Consider the following 17969-nt stretch of genomic DNA (forward strand, 5'->3'; position numbering starts at 1 on the left):
TCAAGCGGGTAAATATGACCCGGTTTCATTCCCTTAAGGTTCCAACTTTTGGGGCTATAGGCATTTTAAAATTAAGAGTCGCTACGAAAAAAAAACTGATTTCGGCCCGAAGGACAGCGTCACCTGAATTCACAAATTATGGAGAATGATATTGGGTATTATTTGCATGTCTATGACAGCGCGCTGCGTATTTATAGCCAAAATAAATCTGAATATCAAACCGCAAACTATCTTTACTGCGGTCAAAAACCGATGCAAATAGAAAAAGCAACAGCGTCCTAAATAAGAAAACATCTTCATCAGTTTAAAATACTGATGAAATACTCGCAACACAACCAAATACAGAAACACGCTGCAAATGCTCACAACACACGCAAATAAAGAAATGCGCTGCAAATATTCACAACACAAACAAATACAGAAACGCGCAAGTAGCACAGACCACAACAAAACGAAAATTAACCATGTTACATTTTTTTGGCATATTGATTAGCATTTGTATAACCACAGTTGTACAAATACCATGGTTAAACTATGGTTAATGTAGTAAATCCATGGTTAATTTGTGCATGATTACAGTAACCATTTTTTGTTTTAATTTTTTATATAATAAATGTATTTATTTATTTATTAATTAAATAATTTGAATAGTAAAACCACAGGCTATAGTTAATTTTTGTAAGGTAAGTTGTAAAAGTAAGTTAGCCAGCTTACATAACATTACAGTAACTGTGTATTTCGTAAGCTTATTTATATCCACAAAAAAAGAAAGAAAGAAAGAAAGAAAAGCGTCACCTGAATTCACAAATTATGGAGAATGATATTGGGTATTATTTGCATGTCTATGACAGCGCGCTGCGTATTTATAGCCAAAATAAATCTGAATATCAAACCGCAAACTATCTTTACTGCGGTCAAAAACCGATGCAAATAGAAAAAGCAACAGCGTCCTAAATAAGAAAACATCTTCATCAGTTTAAAATACTGATGAAATACTCGCAACACAACCAAATACAGAAACACGCTGCAAATGCTCACAACACACGCAAATAAAGAAATGCGCTGCAAATATTCACAACACAAACAAATACAGAAACGCGCAAGTAGCACAGACCACAACAAAACGAAAATTAACCATGTTACATTTTTTTGGCATATTGATTAGCATTTGTATAACCACAGTTGTACAAATACCATGGTTAAACTATGGTTAATGTAGTAAATCCATGGTTAATTTGTGCATGATTACAGTAACCATTTTTTGTTTTAATTTTTTATATAATAAATGTATTTATTTATTTATTAATTAAATAATTTGAATAGTAAAACCACAGGCTATAGTTAATTTTTGTAAGGTAAGTTGTAAAAGTAAGTTAGCCAGCTTACATAACATTACAGTAACTGTGTATTTCGTAAGCTTATTTATATCCACAAAAAAAGAAAGAAAGAAAGAAAGAAAGAAAAAAGCTAAGAAATGTATGATCAGGATGTTAAAATAAACAAAAATCTTTTCAGAGCAAACATTGATAAATATGTCCCAGCCATGTTCGTCACTTTGCGGTTCCCTTAAATATTTTCGATGTAGTCTGTGCCTCTATTTGCAGCGCTTTTCTTTATTTGTTTGTATTGTATTTGCAGCGCGTGTCTTTATTTATTTGTGTTGTGAGCATTTGCAGCGCGTGTTGTCAAATTGATGAATATGATTTCTTAATTTGCAGGTGTTTTTTCTATTTGCCTGTGTTTTTTGTTTTGCAGCGCGTTGAGCTCTCTCGGCCACCGTACAGATCACATAATAGTTTCCTTTTGAAACGACTGGATAAATGTACAGTAAATGAAACCATACCTTACCTTAGTCTGCGTCTAGAAAAATATAAATAAGAAATAAAAATACCAGTAGTGTATAGCTGTGTATTCCTTTGCTTCAGGCACATCAGTGCAATGCACAGACAACTAATCAAGACTGTCTATTTAGCTTTGTAAAATCAGTTGATGTGAGATGGTGGCATTGTAAAAAATACCAATAATGGGCTCACAGTCTTTGTGAGGTGAGCATTACCTTAGTGTTAAATAGGTATTACCTTAATTTAACTTACCTTTGGACTTTTTATACAAACATTTTCCTGTTTCTGATTTTCGTTTGTTTTTAGATCCAGCCGTTCTCTTCATTTTACGCTTCATGGATTAAATTCAGATCCTAAACGACAGGTGCAGGCTTTATGAGTGAGGAGCTGCAAAAATAGCCGTTACAGATTACAGAAACAAGGAAGTAATTAGATACTTCGTATAGTGCAGAAAATTGATTATTTAGATAGCATTATGTGTTTATTTAGTACTGTGGGCATGTTTTATTGTGATCATCACGAATAGCACAAGTCCGTGATGTAACATACGTCTTTGCACATGTTAATAAAAAAAATACATGCAGGTAATAATAAAAGCAAAAAGGTAACTTTTGCATCATCCGTTGCGGTTTGTTTATATTTTCTTCTAGTGCAACAGCCACAGAATGTCTAAACATGTTCAGTTTGTTCATAGTAGTAGTAGAAAAATGTGTACTCACGTGTCACGCAGAAACCACATACGACGAAATCTTAATTTAACTTACTGGTTGAAGAGCCCAAGTTAAAGCCAATAAATGAATAAAGTTATGCAACAAACGAGCGCAAAACCCCCACGCATGCACGCACTACAATATTCAAAAGAAGAGAAAAGCGCGGGAACCCAAACACTACAGGAAACATGACGCAAGAGGTCGAGGATTTTTACTTTCGTTTTGTACAGTGAGTATATATAAGGTCAACATCATACAAATGAACAACACAAATGTTACATTAGTATCTCAATCTCCAGACTACTGATTTATATAATATTATGTGTATCTATTATAGATCAGTGCTCCAGTGTCCAGACCTATGAGATCACTTCCTCCTGCGACGTGTGCCTGCAGAACGGATGCGAGCAGCCTGACGGATGTTCATGTATCTTTCTTCTACATCTACATCTTGCTGGAGAGAGAGGCAGAGAGTCTGATGATGAAGAATGGATGAAGGGGAGGTGCTAGAAGGGGTGCTAGGGTTGACCAGGGGTCCCATCACTGGAGCTTCTCTGCTCCTGTCTATCTCCACTATCCCAGAGTCTGAAGATCTTTGTTTCTCCTCTCTGTCCTTCAGTCTGGTTAGACTGTTACTCAGGGTGATGTTCTCCTGCTGCAGAATCCTGATCCTCACTGAGTTTGCCTTGAGCTGCTGCTCCATATCACACATCACATCACCTGTAGCTGCGACACACACAGACAACTGGTTATGAATGACAGTTAGGAGAGGGAATCACAAGAAATGTAACCATTTTAGTTCCTCTTCCGAAAGGTATTTGTTTGTACAGACTTTCAAATGAGGTTTTGCAGTCTTTTGAAAGAGGCGACATCAATGCAATCCAATAATTGGCCTTTGTATAAGATAATAATACTAAAATGTGTTAACTTATTTTTTAATACTTCTGACAGAAATACAATTATTTAAGCCTCACAGGCCTTATGCACAACTAAACATAAGTTGTAAGCTGTATGATTAATTCACTGGAAAAAAAATGTCTCATAAAAGTTGTTCGTTAGAGAATCAATCTAGTTTTGATTTACTGAAAAGAACAAACTCAAGAGGGAACATTATGTTCACGAATCAGACGACAGTGGTCGTGCTGTATGTGACTTGTTAGAGTCATACATTGGGGAAATGCTGATGTTTTTTGTTTACTATACATCCGGCTCATAGAGTTCTTCTTTCAGGTAACTGGACTACACTGGTCACACTGCATGTTTGTGCACTTAAAAGGATCCAGTTCACAAGAGTCATTTGTTCTTGAATCGGACCTCACTGGTTTCTGTATGTTTTGTGCTGTAGATTCAGTAGCAGTGCTCCTGAAAAGTATAAAGCAGATTAGTGCCCACCCACTTCTTCAGCAGAACAGCATTCTAGCATACTACTGTTACTCATACTCTTGCTGATCCAAACACAGACAATGCCAGAATATACAGTGCATACAAAACCAAATGCTATTTTCACTTACTCTGTTCACCACAGTTCAAATGTTTTACCTTTAGTACAAATAACATTCTTGTATTTAGACGTTGTAACATCTAACACTATTTGTCTGTGTAAACGAGATGCTACTGTTGCTACTAACAAACAGTAACTACCATTATTTACACTGTATAAATAGCCACTGGCTTTAAAACATGGAACTGCTTCTGAAGAAGAACCTGTTTTTCAACTCTAGTGGCATGAGTGGTCACCATCCTACAGATGAAGTCAAAAGTTTACACACACCTTGAAGAATCTGCAAAATGTTAATTATTTCACCGCAATGAGAGGGATCATACAAAATGCATGTTATTGTTTATTTAGTACTGACCTGAATAAGATATTTCACATAATTAAGACGTTTACATATAGTCTACAAGAGAAAATAATAGTTGAATTTATAAAAATGACCCTGATTCTTAATACTGTGTTGTTACCTGAATGATCCACAGCTGTGTTTTTTTGGTTTAGTGTCAGTTGTTCATGAGTCTCTTGTTTGTCCTGAACAGTTAAAACTGCCTGCTGTTCTTTAGAAAAATCCTTCAGGTCCCACAAATTCTTTGGTTTTCCAGCATTTTTGTGTATTTGAACCCTTTCCAACAATGACTGTATGATTTTAAGATCCATCTTTTCACACTGAGGACAACTGAGGGACTCATGCAACTATTACAGAAGGTTCAAACGCTCACTGATGTGCCAGAAGGAAACACAATTCATTAACTTTTGAATTTGAAGATCAGGGTCAATTTAACTTATTTTGTCTTCTGGGAAACATGTAAGTACCTTTTGTAGCTTCTGAAGGGCAGTACTAAATGAAAAAATATTATATTTAGGCAAAATAAGAAAAATTTACACATCTTCATTCTGTTCAAATGTTTTCAAGTGTATGTAAACTTTTGACTTCAACTGTATATGATTTTGAATGCGTGTGTTTATCTCACTCTGTGGTGCTGCTTGTGGATTGAGCTCAGGAAAGGCCACAAGTATCCTTTCTCTCTGGGAGGCTTCTTCTAGCATCTGTTTCAGATGAGACACACTCTCCTTCAGTTCTGTGATCTGTGTTTGCTGCTGCTGTTTCTCAGTACTCTGTGAACTACAGTGGGACTGCAGAGAAAGAAACACTTAAGGTTTACTTTTATTGGTGTGGTCTAATGTAGTCAGGCTGATTCAGTCATACTAAATATTTTTGACCGAGTTCTTTTAAATGTTACCTGTTGCTGTGTGAACTGCTCCTGAAGTGCATCTTTTTCTTGTATGATCTGTGTGAGTTTGTTTGCAAGATCAGCTTTTTCATCCTCACATTCTTCCAGACTGCTATGTAGATCTTCAGTCTGCTGAACCAGCACATCCAGATGCTTACGCAGAGCTGCCTGTTTCACTTGAAGCGCCTGTGCACAAAATGTTTCACAGTCGAATCAAATAAAAATCACATCTCATCGTTTTCTCATTGAATATTCTGTTTTACTTGGAAATGCATCATGTTATGGAAATAAACACACCTCATGTTGGCGTCGCACACTGTGGTTCTTGGCACTCTCTTTGTCCAGCAGTGTCTGTGTACTTCTGAGCTCCTTCTCCAGGTTTTGCCTGCTCTCCTCTACCTCTCTTAACATGTTCTCCAGTGAATGTAGACGACGAACCTCCTCCTGTAGTGTAGCCCTCTCATATTCTATACAACAAAAAAGCCATTTCTTGTTATCCCAAAACCATTCCTGCAGGCCTTTACTACATTCTCTAATTCAGGGGTTTCCAAACTGGGGTCGAGCGATCCCCAGAGGATCATAGAGGAGTGCCCTCAGAAAATTTGAGAGAAAACCCCCCAAAATATGAAAGTATTTATTAGGACTGTGTAACCTAAGCTATTAAATATGTTTAAATTAATATTTTTTAAACACATTTATAGAATGTACTGTTTTGTTCTGCTTTCTAAAGAAATCGATCACAGTTTTGCAGTAGCCTATAAAATAAAGACCAAACCTGTCTATCGTTTTGTGAAAAATAAATCAATCCTTCCTTTTGATATACAGTGCCTTGCGAAAATATTCATACCCCTTCATTTTTTTCACAATGTTGTTAAGTTGCTGCCTTATGTTAAACTGCTTTAAATTACTTTTTTCCCACATCAATCTACACTCCATACACCATAATGGTAAAGCAAAAAACAGGGTTTTAACATCTTTGCAAATTTATTAAAAATAAAAAACTTAAATTATTCCATTGCATAAGTATTCATCCAAATTCATCAAGTATTCATACCCTTATCTGGGACAGTTGAAATTTAGCTCAGGAGCATTCATATTGCTTGTAGATGTTACTACACTTTGAGTGAAGTTAACCTGTGGCACATTCAATTGAATGGGTATGATTTGGAAAGGCACTCAATAAAAGGTCTAACAGCTGATAATGCATATCAGAGCAAAAACCAAGCCCTGAGGTCAAACGAACTGCCTGTAGAGCTCAGAGACAGGTTTGTGTCAAGCCACACATCTGGGGAAGATTTCAGAAAAAAAATCTGCTTCATTGAAGGGTCACAGAAGCATGTAGTCTCTGTTACCCTTAATGGAAGAAGTTTGAAACAACCAGGACTCTGCCTAGAGCTGGACATCTGTTCAAACTGAGCAACTGATGGAGAAGGGCTTTGGTTAGTGTGGTGACCAAGAACCTGATGGTCACTCTAGTTGAGCTCCATGATCATATGTGGAGACAGGAGAAACCTACAGAAGGACATTCCAAGCATCATGTTTGAAGGAAACCAGGCACTGCTCGTCACCTGCAGAGTACCACCTCAAAAGTAAAGTGTGCTGGTAGCAGCCTCATGTTGTGGAGCTGTTTTTCAGCGGCAGGGACCGAGGGACTGGTCAGAGTAGAAGATAAGCTCAATGAACCAAAATATTGAGTTAGCCTTAATGAAAACCCAGTCCAGAGTATTCAGAACCTCAGACTGGGCAGTTCACCTTCCAACAGGACAATGAACCTAAACACACAGCAAGAGTGGCATCTGTGAATGTCCTTGAGTGGCCCAGCCACAGCCTGGGATTGAACCCAATCAAACATTTCTGGAGAAACCTGAAAATGTGCATCTGCCCCCATCCAAACTGACAGAGCTTGAGAGGTGAAGAGGTGAGGAGAAGAATTGCAGATAATTGCCAAATGCTGATGATCAAAGCTTGTAGTATCAAACAAAAAAGACTTGAGACTGTAAAGGTGCTTCAGCGAAATATTTAGTTATGGGTATGAGACAAATATCACTGCAACACTCCACTGATCTGGGCTTTATGTCAGAGTGGCCAGATTCAATTTTCTCCTCAGTGAAGACACATGAAAACACACTTGGATTTTGCATAAAAACACCTAAAATGTTTAATAACAGTTTTTATTAGTGTTTGAGTTTCTACTTGCTCACTTGAAGTTGTAAGGCACTATTAGATGTATAAACCTGCTCTGAAATATTTATTTTGAGAAGCAATGCATTTAAATTACTTTAACTGTGGGTAGAAAACAAGGACTTTTGTCTTTGTATTAACATTCTTAATATTTTTCTCACACAGTATAAATAGCTCTTTATATATCAAATTTAAATTACTTGCAAAGTGGTCATCATATTTCAGGGTCATTGACATCAAAAATGTATTTCATATCATATATTTACTAATTGCTATGAGAAAGATAGGTTCATTTTATATAATTTTATATGAACATTTATGTATTTTAAACTACTGCACAAATCAAAGCTTTTAAACATTTTATTCCAGTTGCTTCCGGTGGCCAGTACTTGATGATGTCCTGCTTACCAAGACTCTGTTTTGCTTCTGTTTGCAAATTCAGTTCTGCCGTGAGTTCAGAATTTCGGTCCTCCAACAATGTTATGCCTGTGAATGAAAATGATTATTACTTTATATTCTTTAACTGTTATATAAGAATTTTTACATATGAGTTTAAAGAAACTCCCACCTCTCTTTAACTCCTCCTTCTCCTGCTTTAACCTCCTTACTGTTTCCTCTGCCCTGGATTTCACTTCCTGCATTCTGCACTCCCACTCCTCCTCCATCTTCCTCCTCTCCTCCTTCTCTCTTTTGACCGTTTCTGATAGCTGTTTTCTCAGCTTCTCTCGCTCCATCTCTGTCTCTTTCAGCTTCTTTTTCAGCGGCTCAACAGTTTCTCTCACCTCCAGTTGAAAAAGAACAGTCATGAAAATCAAATGAGTGAAATAATCAAAATAAATTGACAAAAGTGTAAACATCCAAACAAAAAAATTTATTTTCTCATGCTTTCTGATGGGTGGACACAACCCCTCACCTCCAGGACATGTTTCCCCACACGACTCATATCTCTACGCTGCTCACTTGCCCATTGGGAAATGTCACATGCAGACAAGCGGCCCAGCTGCTGCGTTTCCTCCACAGCTTCCAGGAAGCCCTGAATGGAGCAAGGCAAACCCAGAGACTGGCACAGTGACACTAAAGCATCACTGCTCTCCTTCATAACCGCCTGAACACAAGCACAGGCCTCACAGGGCACCAGGGCCGACTCTACTGTCTGACAGCCCACGGTGTGAATAGACACACAGGAGCCTGCAGCGGACGCTCTCTCATGCTGGAATGTTGCTGGAGTTGAAGCTGGGGTATTTGTGGTGGTTTTCTGGATGCTGGTCATGGAGGTGCTCTGTGTCTTGTGTGTGTTAATGGTAGTAGTGTTTGCTGCTGTTCTGGTAATGGATGGACTTTGTTGAGATGGAGGTTGCTGTCCATTACTGGTACTCTGCAAGAAGAGACCCTTTAGCAAGGATAATATTTGATAGGCGTTGATCAAGTGTTTTGTGTTTTGTCTTTATCATCCTTCTTACCTCTTTTGCTTGTTGACAGCTGAGCTGAAGTAGGTTCCTCCAGTAGCATTTGACCACAGGACCAATGGAAACAGAGGTTTCCTTTTGATCAGATGACAAAGCTCTCTGCTTTTCAAGCAACAGCTCAGCATGAATGTTAAAACTCTGAAGAAGAAGCATTAATCTTTGACAAACACACAAATGAACATAATGATTTGGGGAAAATAAAACGATACATTTAACTGTTTATGTTACATTATATAATGCATTAAATATAATTATGCATTATAAGTTATTTCACATTTAAACACACACACAACATTAATTTATATATATATACACGACAAGTGACAATGATGTTAGTTCAAATATTAACGTGCAATCGATATAACTACATAAATATAAAATATATGACTTAATTTTTATATGTTTTTATAAATATAAATATAAATAATTAAAAAACATACATTTGTAGTGTTTTCACGAAACAGTACAAATTAACTACCTGTCAATCAGCAACTCTTGCAGGACTATATGGGAGTGCTGACTGAACTCTTCATCGCCATCCACATAATCATACTCTTCTAAAAGGCTGACCAAGTCCAGATTACATGATAGTTTATCGGGAAACTTCCATGATGGGAAACGGACTGGTCCAGTCTTAGAAAACACATCCAGAACCGCTCCCTGTAAATCAATAAGATCTCTGCGAAGACTGTCGATACAGTCCTGACGACCTAACAGATGAGTCATAGTTCTGACTGAATCTACTTTTGTTCTTTAATCGTTTGAGTTTTCGGAGCAGGAACATGTGCATTAGCTCTATTTACATTAGGTTTCCATAGTTGCTTGTAGGCAGAATCGTTCCTCTTCAACTACATTTCCCACAATCCCCATTGGCCTTGCTACCGGAAGTGATTTTGTTTGTCGTCTTCTGTTGTGTGGCGGTTGGCGCAACGAGAGGTTGGTGAAGTTTTATTCAACTGTACATAGAAATGATATTATTTCAGTAATTTTCAAGGCTTTACGTTGTCTTTTGTCCAACAAATTACGCTTTAAACTGACAATAATTCTTTATTTTTCTTAGCGTATTTGGTTCGGCCTGAGAAGAGCGTGTAGTGTCGCAGTCATGCCGCCTGGGCCTGTGCAGATCATGCAGCCGGAGCTAAATAACAAGGTATGAAGCGATCATTTGTTGATATCTGTTCTTTTATAGACAGTACTGGATAAATTCATCTGACTTCTATTCACTTACTAACATATGTGTCTTCCATGAACAAACGGACATGTTATTGGACCATAGTATTGCGGGTTTGTAGATCGTGGTTTGAGTAGGGAAATGAATCGACCTCCCCTACCACAGCTTGAGTCTAGTCAGAACTTTTATAATAAGTAATATATTTTTCTATTACGTTCCTTTTGCATAGCCCAGCTATTATTGCATTTATTAAGTAAATAAATTACTGCCAAATATTATTTCTTTCATCATTCCTAAATAATATTGCATTATATATGTATATACTGAATGGACTGTTCTTGGCCAGATTAAGCTATAGTAGGCTATGCACCAAAATTAATGCCAGTAGCTGAAATTTGGCTTGTGATTGTTGTGAAGCACCAGATTAATTAAGCTATGCAATGTTTTAATCAACAGCCCGAGGACCAGAAGGAAGAGACTCCAGCCACAAAGCCCATTGTTGGAATCATCTACCCGCCTCCCGAAGTCCGAAATATTGTTGACAAGACTGCCAGCTTCGTGGCCAGGTTTGACATTATAATGTAGTGCAAAATTTCTTTGTTGTACTTTGTTAAACTAATAATTAACCACTTTTTTTTTGTTTATAGGAATGGACCTGAGTTTGAGGCCAGAATTCGACAGAATGAGATCAACAACCCAAAATTCAACTTCCTCAACCCCAACGACCCTTACCATGCCTACTACCGCCACAAAGTCAATGAGTTCAAGGAGGGCAAAGCTCAGGAACCATCTGCAGCTGTGCCTAAAGTCATGCAACAGCAACAAGCAGCTTCACAGCAGCTTCCTCAGAAGGTCAGGAACCTGTCAGTGATTTACAATACACCAATAACATTATTGAAATAAAACCAGTCAAGCCATAATCTAGCAGTCTGATTTAAAAGTCTTTCAGATCTAAATCTGTTATCCAGTACTTACACATCTTTGTGGTAATTTAGGTTCAAGCACAGGTGATCCATGAGACGGTGGTGCCCAAGGAGCCTCCACCTGAGTTTGAGTTCATTGCCGACCCTCCCTCCATCTCAGCCTTTGACCTGGATGTGGTGAAGCTGACCGCACAGTTTGTCGCCCGAAATGGCCGACAGTTTCTCACACAGCTGATGCAGAAGGAGCAGAGGAACTTCCAGTTTGACTTTCTACGACCACAGCACAGCTTGTTCAACTACTTTACAAAACTGGTGGAACAATACACAAAGGTACGGCATCAATACTCAGGACAATTCAGATTGAGGTGGCTAAAGAGAGCTGGGTATTATGGGAAACATTATTACATGTACAAGTTATTCAAGTGTGACATTAAATTCACTTAAATGATTGGCTTCTTGCAGGTTTTAATCCCTCCAAAAGGTCTTCTGCTGAAACTAAAGAGGGAAGCTGAGAATCCACGTGAGGTCTTGGACCAGGTAATTATAACAGCCATTCCAGATCACACATAGTGGATAAGATGTCTACATAAGATATGCCTAATATGACGGTGGTGTATTATGTTGATTCAGGTGTTTTAAAACCAATAGAGAGAATTTACGGTGAATCAAAGAGTTTTAGATATATTACATGCCATATTATAAGCAAATACACCACTTCATTCCCCAATATTTTAGGTGAGGTATCGTGTGGAGTGGGCCAAGTTCCAGGAAAGAGAGAGGAAGAAGGAAGAGGAGGAGCGAGAGAAGGAGAGAGTGGCTTATGCTCAGATTGACTGGCATGACTTTGTGGTGGTGGAGACTGTGGACTTCCAACCAAATGAGCATGGTGAGCATGTGTAATTAACACAGTTTATGTAATTTTAGATATTTCAGAATGTTTATTATCACAAACATACTATTGCATCAGAAGAATACTTGTGATTTTTCATGGCAAGAAATTTCCTAAATCCCAAAGCCAATTGCTTTTGTTACAGACACAATCTCACTTTTATTGTAAGATCATGGAGAATTTTTTTGTACTATACCAATGAAAATGTTATTATTAATATAATTTACTTAATATTTGTCCATATTAATCAAATCAAATACATATTTTTAAAATTATATAAATTAATAAAATAATTTATATAACTATTATGCAAATTACAGGTAATTTCCCTCCTCCCACAACTCCTGAGGAGCTGGGTGCTCGTATCCTGATCCAGGAGCGCTATGAGAAGTTTGGAGAGAGTGAGGAGGTGGAGATGGAGGTAGAGAGTGAAGATGAAGAGGATGAGAGAGAGCGCAGGGTGGGCGGACACGCAGCTCAGCTGGACCAGGACACACAGCTGCAGGACATGGACGAGGTGAGACAATTAGGGTGATCATGCCAAAGAGACGAGGACGATTTAGTCATGCTTACTTTAAGAAGTTCCATGTTCACATATGAAAATAGATGAGCAGTTTGTAGAAATGGGTTAACTATCACTCTGACTGACTAGTATGTGTTCTTCCTCTCTCAATAAGGGCTCTGATGATGAGGATGATGGCATGAAGGCTCCTCTCCCCCCTGATAACCCCCTGCCACCACCTCTGCCCCCCACCCCGGACCAGGTTATTATCCGCAAAGACTATGACCCCAAGGGTAAGGGCATTTATAAAAACACACTTTTAACATACTAGAACAAGTAGCACATATTTCATTGCATCCACTCACTTTCTATCTCATCTTTCAGCATCTAAGCCTCTGCCTCCTGTGGCCATCCCTGATGACTACCTCATCTCTCCCATCACTGGTGAGAAGATCCAAGCCAGTAAGATGCAGGAGCACATGCGCATCGGCCTGCTGGACCCCCGCTGGCTGGAGCAGCGTGACCGCAGCATCCGAGAGCGTCAGATCGAGGAGGAGGTGTACGCTCCCGGCCTGGACATTGAGAGCAGCCTGAAGCAGCTGGCCGAGAGACGTACCGATATCTTCGGTGTGGAAGAAACGGCCATCGGTAAGAAGATCGGAGAGGAGGAGATACAGAAACCAGAGGAGAAGGTAAGAAACACAAAGAAAAAAAAAAAATCCACTGTTCAACATTATTAGTAGACAAATTAATTAAAAACTATAGTGAAAAATGTGTTTTAAGAGACTTTCTAAAAGTCTGTAAGACCAAAAAAGTTGAAGAAACACCCATTAACACTTAAACCAGATCACTAAAACTAATTATTTAACCGTCTGGTGATCTTCAGTAAATAAAACAAAATTGTTTTATGAACAATTAGAAAGGACTAAATGGTCTTAGTCACACTTCATAATCAAAAATGAAAAAAACTTATTTTTCAAAAATAAAAAATGTGTGTGTGTTAAAGTAAAAATAAGTAAATGAATAGATTCATGTATAGGAATTATTTAATGTAGGGCTTATTGTATTTTATATAAAAATAAATGGTGTATAGCCTAATTTAAAGATGAGCATTGTGTAGTACCATGAAATCCTCTCAGAATACAAAATATTAAAGAATAAATACCATTAAATATAATTTCATTAATAAAAAAAATTACTATGCTTATTGTCTTTAGTGTGTTTTGACCACCGAGGATCACAAGTGTGACCCCTGAGTGAGGAATACCAGAGGGACGTTGTGTTCGTCTAACACCCCATCCTCTTACTCCACAGGTCACATGGGACGGTCACTCAGGCAGTATGGCTCGTACCCAGCAGGCTGCTCAGGCTAACATCACCCTGCAGGAGCAGATTGAGGCCATCCACAAAGCTAAAGGTCTGGTACAGGAGGATGACACCAAGGAGAAGATCGGCCCCAGCAAGCCCAACGAGATTCCTCAGCCACCCTTGCCATTAGTAGTCCCCAGCCTGCCCAAACCCACCCCACCCATCAGCACCACACCTGCTGTGAGTCTCAATCTGTTTCTGCATTCAGGAGTTTTGAAAGATCAGCTTGATTGAGACAAACACAAAAATGAAAGTGCTAGTTCTAACTAAAGGTTCTTTCGTATATTCCAGATGGCACCTCCAATGCGGACTACATTGCTCCCTGCGGTTCCTATCATACCCAGACCTCCAGTGGCCCCTGTGGTGCGCCTGGCCCCTGGGCAAGTTCTGGCCCCCATGCCACCCATGCTGCATGCCCCTCGCATCAATGTGGTGCCTATGCCGCCCTCTGCACAACATATTATGGCACCCAGACCTCCACCCATGGTGGTTCCTGCTGGTGAGTCTTTGGGATAATAGATCTGTTGCATAGCTACTTGGTACACATTTTAATAAATATTTAATCAACAGACTTTTCTATGTTGTATATTAAAATTGTAATGATTATATTAATAGTTAAAATAATAATGATTTATATTCTATTGATAATTATTGTTATATTTAATAAACCTTTCTGTCATATAAGGATTTTAATAAATAAGTAATAGTTTTAATAATTAATTTAATAATTGTATTAATTTTATGAATAATAATTGTTCTAATTAATAAATCATTTTTGTTTTCAGCATTTGTACCAGCTCCCCCTGTGCCTCAACCTCCCAGCTCTGTTGCCGCCCCTATGCCTCCTGCCCATCCTCCACCTCCTCACGAGGACGAGCCTTCCAGCAAGAAGATGAAGACCGAGGACAACCTGATTCCAGAAGAGGAGTTCCTGCGTAGGAACAAGGTACAGCGCTGCTGCAACAAAGTGTTTCGAGTGCACTTAGCAATCAGTATTGTTTTCTTTTTTACTGTTACTACATAAGGGTGATTTGTTAATAATTTGACCTTTGCTCTCTTTTAGGGACCTGTTGGAGTCAAGGTCCAGGTGCCCAACATGCAGGACAAGACAGAATGGAAGCTGAGTGGCCAAGTGCTGAACTTCAGCCTGCCTCTCACAGACCAGGTGAAGACTTTGCCTATCCAGTATCTGTCTGCACCATTTGTACATATTTTAACTACTAATCTTTAGGATTATACGAAATCTGTATAGAATTCATGAAAGTGTGAGCTAATCAAATGCCATTTTGTGCCTCAGGTGTCTGTCATCAAGGTTAAGATCCATGAAGCCACTGGAATGCCGGCTGGAAAACAGAAGCTGCAGTATGAGGTAAATTATTTCAGTGGAATGACGAGATGGTTATTTAAACTGTGAATGCTTAAAAGAACAAGGCCATCTTAGTTATGACATTATTAAATATAAAATACTTGCTTTGAAAACTGAGATCTCATGTTGTGTTGGATTCTCCAGGGAATTTTCATCAAAGATTCCAACTCTCTGGCCTATTACAACATGAACAATGGATCCGTCATTCATCTGGCCCTTAAGGAAAGAGGAGGAAGGAAGAAGTAGATCGCTCATATTCATCATCTCCGTTTCAATCCTCAACATTTATTGTGGTTATAACCCTACTACATTTGTACACTTCAAAGAACTTGTGCTGTGCTCTGTAGAAAAACTGTAGTTAGAAGTAATCAGTGTCTTGTGATTATCTTACCAATGTGTTTTAAACATTCAGTGTATGAATGATTAAATAAGACAACATTTAATATTGGCAGTAGTCTCCTAGCAAACTGCCCTATTTTTAGTTTCACTTTTCACTGAGGTGATTGTGTTAAATATTTGAAAATCTCAAGTTAAGCATTGAAACATTGCATTTTGTTGGATGCAAAATAAATACTTGTCTCTTAGGAAAACGTACCTAATAAATTTCAATAAGAAATGTTATTAGCCATACTGTCTTTTTTCTCTCTCACAAACATTGGTATTATGATATCGTATTTACGAGTTTAACGCACATGAACGCCACCACAAAGTCGTTGTTACGAGTGGGAAACTAAATTTTCTTTAAAGGGGTCATGTGATGCTGCTAAAAAGAACATTATTTGGTGTAATGAAATGTTTATGCGGTTTAAGGTTCAAAAAACATTATTTTCCACATACTGTACATTATTGTTTCTCCTCTATGCCCCGCCTTTATGAAACGCGTCGATTTTTACAAAGCTCATCGTTCTAAAAAAGCGAGGTGTGCTGTGATTGGCCAGCTATCCAATGCGTTGTGATTGGCCGAATACCTCAAGCATGTGACGGAAATGTTACCAGATCTTCTTTATGCACCAAGAGCTTGTAACACTCCAAAGAGAAAGGAAAAATTGAAATCTCATCATATGACCCCTTTAAAGTTCAGAGTTTCCGAGTTGGGGGCGTGTCAGTGATAAAAACGTGTCCGATGCAATGGACGCAGCCAAAGACTAGATATGCAGCATCTGTATTGACGGTAAATTTGTTGAAATAAATTTTTTTTTTTTTTATGTACAATAAAACTATATAAGTTACATATACAAAATATTATATTGTTGTATAATTACCATAGAATATATAATGATTTAGTTCATCACCTTCAATAAAAACAGAAAAAAAGCAAAAACACGATACACATTCTTTATTCATCATTTTGTAGATGTAGAGTTTTAAAAAATCGTTGAATTTTATGTAGAAAAGTTAAATCGCCATCTTGTTCCAACCAAAGTGACTTGAACGCACCTGACGTCGTAATTACGATTTGTCAACTCATAAGTACGAACGTCCCAGGAGGACTTGAATGCAGCATTACTTATTTTTCATATTACAGTATTTGAGTTTTGGTCGGCATTGATAAGATGGGGCTATTACCCAATTATTAGTTCAGACTATGGGTACACTTCATTTCCAGCGATATCGTTGATTTGATTGCAAATGATTGCAAAGATACTTTTTAAACTGAACTGAGCTGGATGATGACATCACTGAATTCAATGATGAACTGTCTTTAACTGGAAAATTAGTGTTTACTATTGTCATTTTGCATTATTGACACACTATTTTCCTAATTAATGCTGTTCAGTTGCTTTGACACAATCTGTATTGTTAAAAGCGCTATATAAATAAAGGTGACTGACTGACTGACTAAATAATACCTCCGAAAAAAGTTATAGCCCCTCACATAAACGCAAAAGATCATTTCCGTTTCCGGAGGCTTTTATTTTGAAAGCGTGTCTTCAGCGGAATTCGCGTTACATTTTCAGGTCATAGGTGAATATTTAGCGGGAGATACCAAAAATCAACACAGAGTAGGTCGACCAGATTTTGTTCTTGATTTTGTTTACTTTATCGTCGAATCAAACTAGTTTTACAATATATTGTAGAAAAACAACAGCGCAAATAAGAAACAAGGTAAGAAAGTGAAGCTAACTATTGAGCTGTTAGCATACAGTGATATCCGCGTTTACAATTCTCCTAATATTGCATTTATATTTTATTTACACACAATTGTTTAATTGATACTTTTCCGTCCATAAACGTGCCTTCAGTCATGTTCTCAAACGTGATCGCTCCGAGGGAGACGCTATTGTCTGCTCCAGGCTCAGAGGAGCCGGTGTTTGACCGTCTCCAGCTCTCACACAGCGGCTGCTCGGAGAGATTCCGCCTCGGCGAGCGCAACTTCAGCCGCCAGTACGCGCACATCTACGCCACCAGACTCATGCAGATGAGAGACGTCCTCGCTGGCAGAGCCGCGCACAAGTGGGGTGAGACACATCTATAGTCACTGACAGGCTCGTGTTGCTGTTGTGTTTTACCTGAAGCACTTCTGAGCATGAGTGGATGTGTGTGGCAGGCGGTGTCGTGCCCATCAGGAAGCTGTGTGACCTGCAGACGGGTGAACAGTGTATAATAGTGGGCGCCATATTCAAAAACATGGAGCTGCCCTCCATCCTGAAGGAGATCAGTGAGGAGGTACAACTCCACCTGATGTTACAAACGCACGCTTCCTGTCCTCTCAGTCTTCCCTTCTTTAACATGTCTTTTCTCTCTCTTCTTCAGCACAATCTATTGCCTCAACCACCTCGTGCCAAATACATCAGCCAATCAGATGAGCTTATTTTGGAGGATGA

At 38.5% G+C, this 17969-nt stretch overlaps 4 protein-coding genes across 5 annotated transcripts in view; 2 read left to right on the forward strand and 2 right to left on the reverse strand.

The window, feature by feature from the left end:
* LOC107747203 (uncharacterized) overlaps positions 1-2666 on the reverse strand; it is a 10244-nt gene extending 7578 nt beyond the window's left edge. The window contains exons 1-2 of the mRNA XM_016561641.1: positions 2561-2666; positions 2094-2194 (exon numbers count right to left, since the gene is read on the reverse strand). Of these exons, the coding sequence (XP_016417127.1) occupies positions 2094-2178 (85 nt within the window). The 5' untranslated portion in view covers positions 2179-2194; positions 2561-2666. The remainder of the gene's footprint in view (positions 1-2093; positions 2195-2560) is intronic.
* On the reverse strand, positions 2206-9709 carry ccdc157 (coiled-coil domain containing 157). 2 transcript variants are annotated; one of them, XM_016561637.1, is made up of 10 exons: positions 9404-9709; positions 8920-9082; positions 8373-8834; positions 8028-8241; positions 7868-7945; positions 5576-5745; positions 5288-5464; positions 5018-5180; positions 2911-3277; positions 2206-2228 (listed from the first exon to the last, which is right to left on the reverse strand). In XM_016561637.1, exons 1-9 carry the CDS (start codon positions 9649-9651, stop codon positions 2919-2921), a joined length of 2034 nt encoding a protein of 677 aa, XP_016417123.1. In that variant the 5' UTR covers positions 9652-9709; the 3' UTR covers positions 2206-2228; positions 2911-2918. The 2 variants fall into 2 exon arrangements, with proteins under 2 accessions (XP_016417123.1, XP_016417122.1); XM_016561636.1 differs by lacking the exon at positions 2206-2228 and having other exon boundaries at positions 2720-3277.
* A 70-nt stretch (positions 9710-9779) lies between these two features.
* sf3a1 (splicing factor 3a, subunit 1) lies at positions 9780-15758 on the forward strand. Its single transcript, XM_016561635.1, has 16 exons — positions 9780-9861; positions 9986-10075; positions 10553-10662; positions 10744-10948; positions 11092-11349; positions 11482-11556; positions 11755-11905; positions 12229-12425; positions 12586-12703; positions 12795-13102; positions 13725-13958; positions 14070-14277; positions 14564-14724; positions 14842-14943; positions 15076-15147; positions 15289-15758. The coding sequence occupies exons 2-16, from the start codon at positions 10028-10030 to the stop codon at positions 15388-15390; spliced, it is 2349 nt and encodes a 782-aa protein (XP_016417121.1). The 5' UTR covers positions 9780-9861; positions 9986-10027; the 3' UTR covers positions 15391-15758.
* A 490-nt stretch (positions 15759-16248) lies between these two features.
* LOC107747220 (DNA polymerase delta subunit 2-like) lies at positions 16249-17967 on the forward strand (the record flags this gene model as incomplete). Its single annotated transcript, XM_016561668.1, has 4 exons — positions 16249-16315; positions 17388-17603; positions 17693-17811; positions 17899-17967. Coding segments are annotated over exons 2-4 (402 nt in total), but the record flags the coding sequence as incomplete, so codon positions are not given.
* Positions 17968-17969: the final 2 nt, after the last annotated feature.

Source organism: Sinocyclocheilus rhinocerous, unplaced genomic scaffold (assembly GCF_001515625.1).
Source record: "Sinocyclocheilus rhinocerous isolate Xijiao unplaced genomic scaffold, SAMN03320098_v1.1 scaffold559, whole genome shotgun sequence".
Taxonomy (NCBI): Eukaryota; Metazoa; Chordata; class Actinopteri; order Cypriniformes; family Cyprinidae; genus Sinocyclocheilus; species Sinocyclocheilus rhinocerous.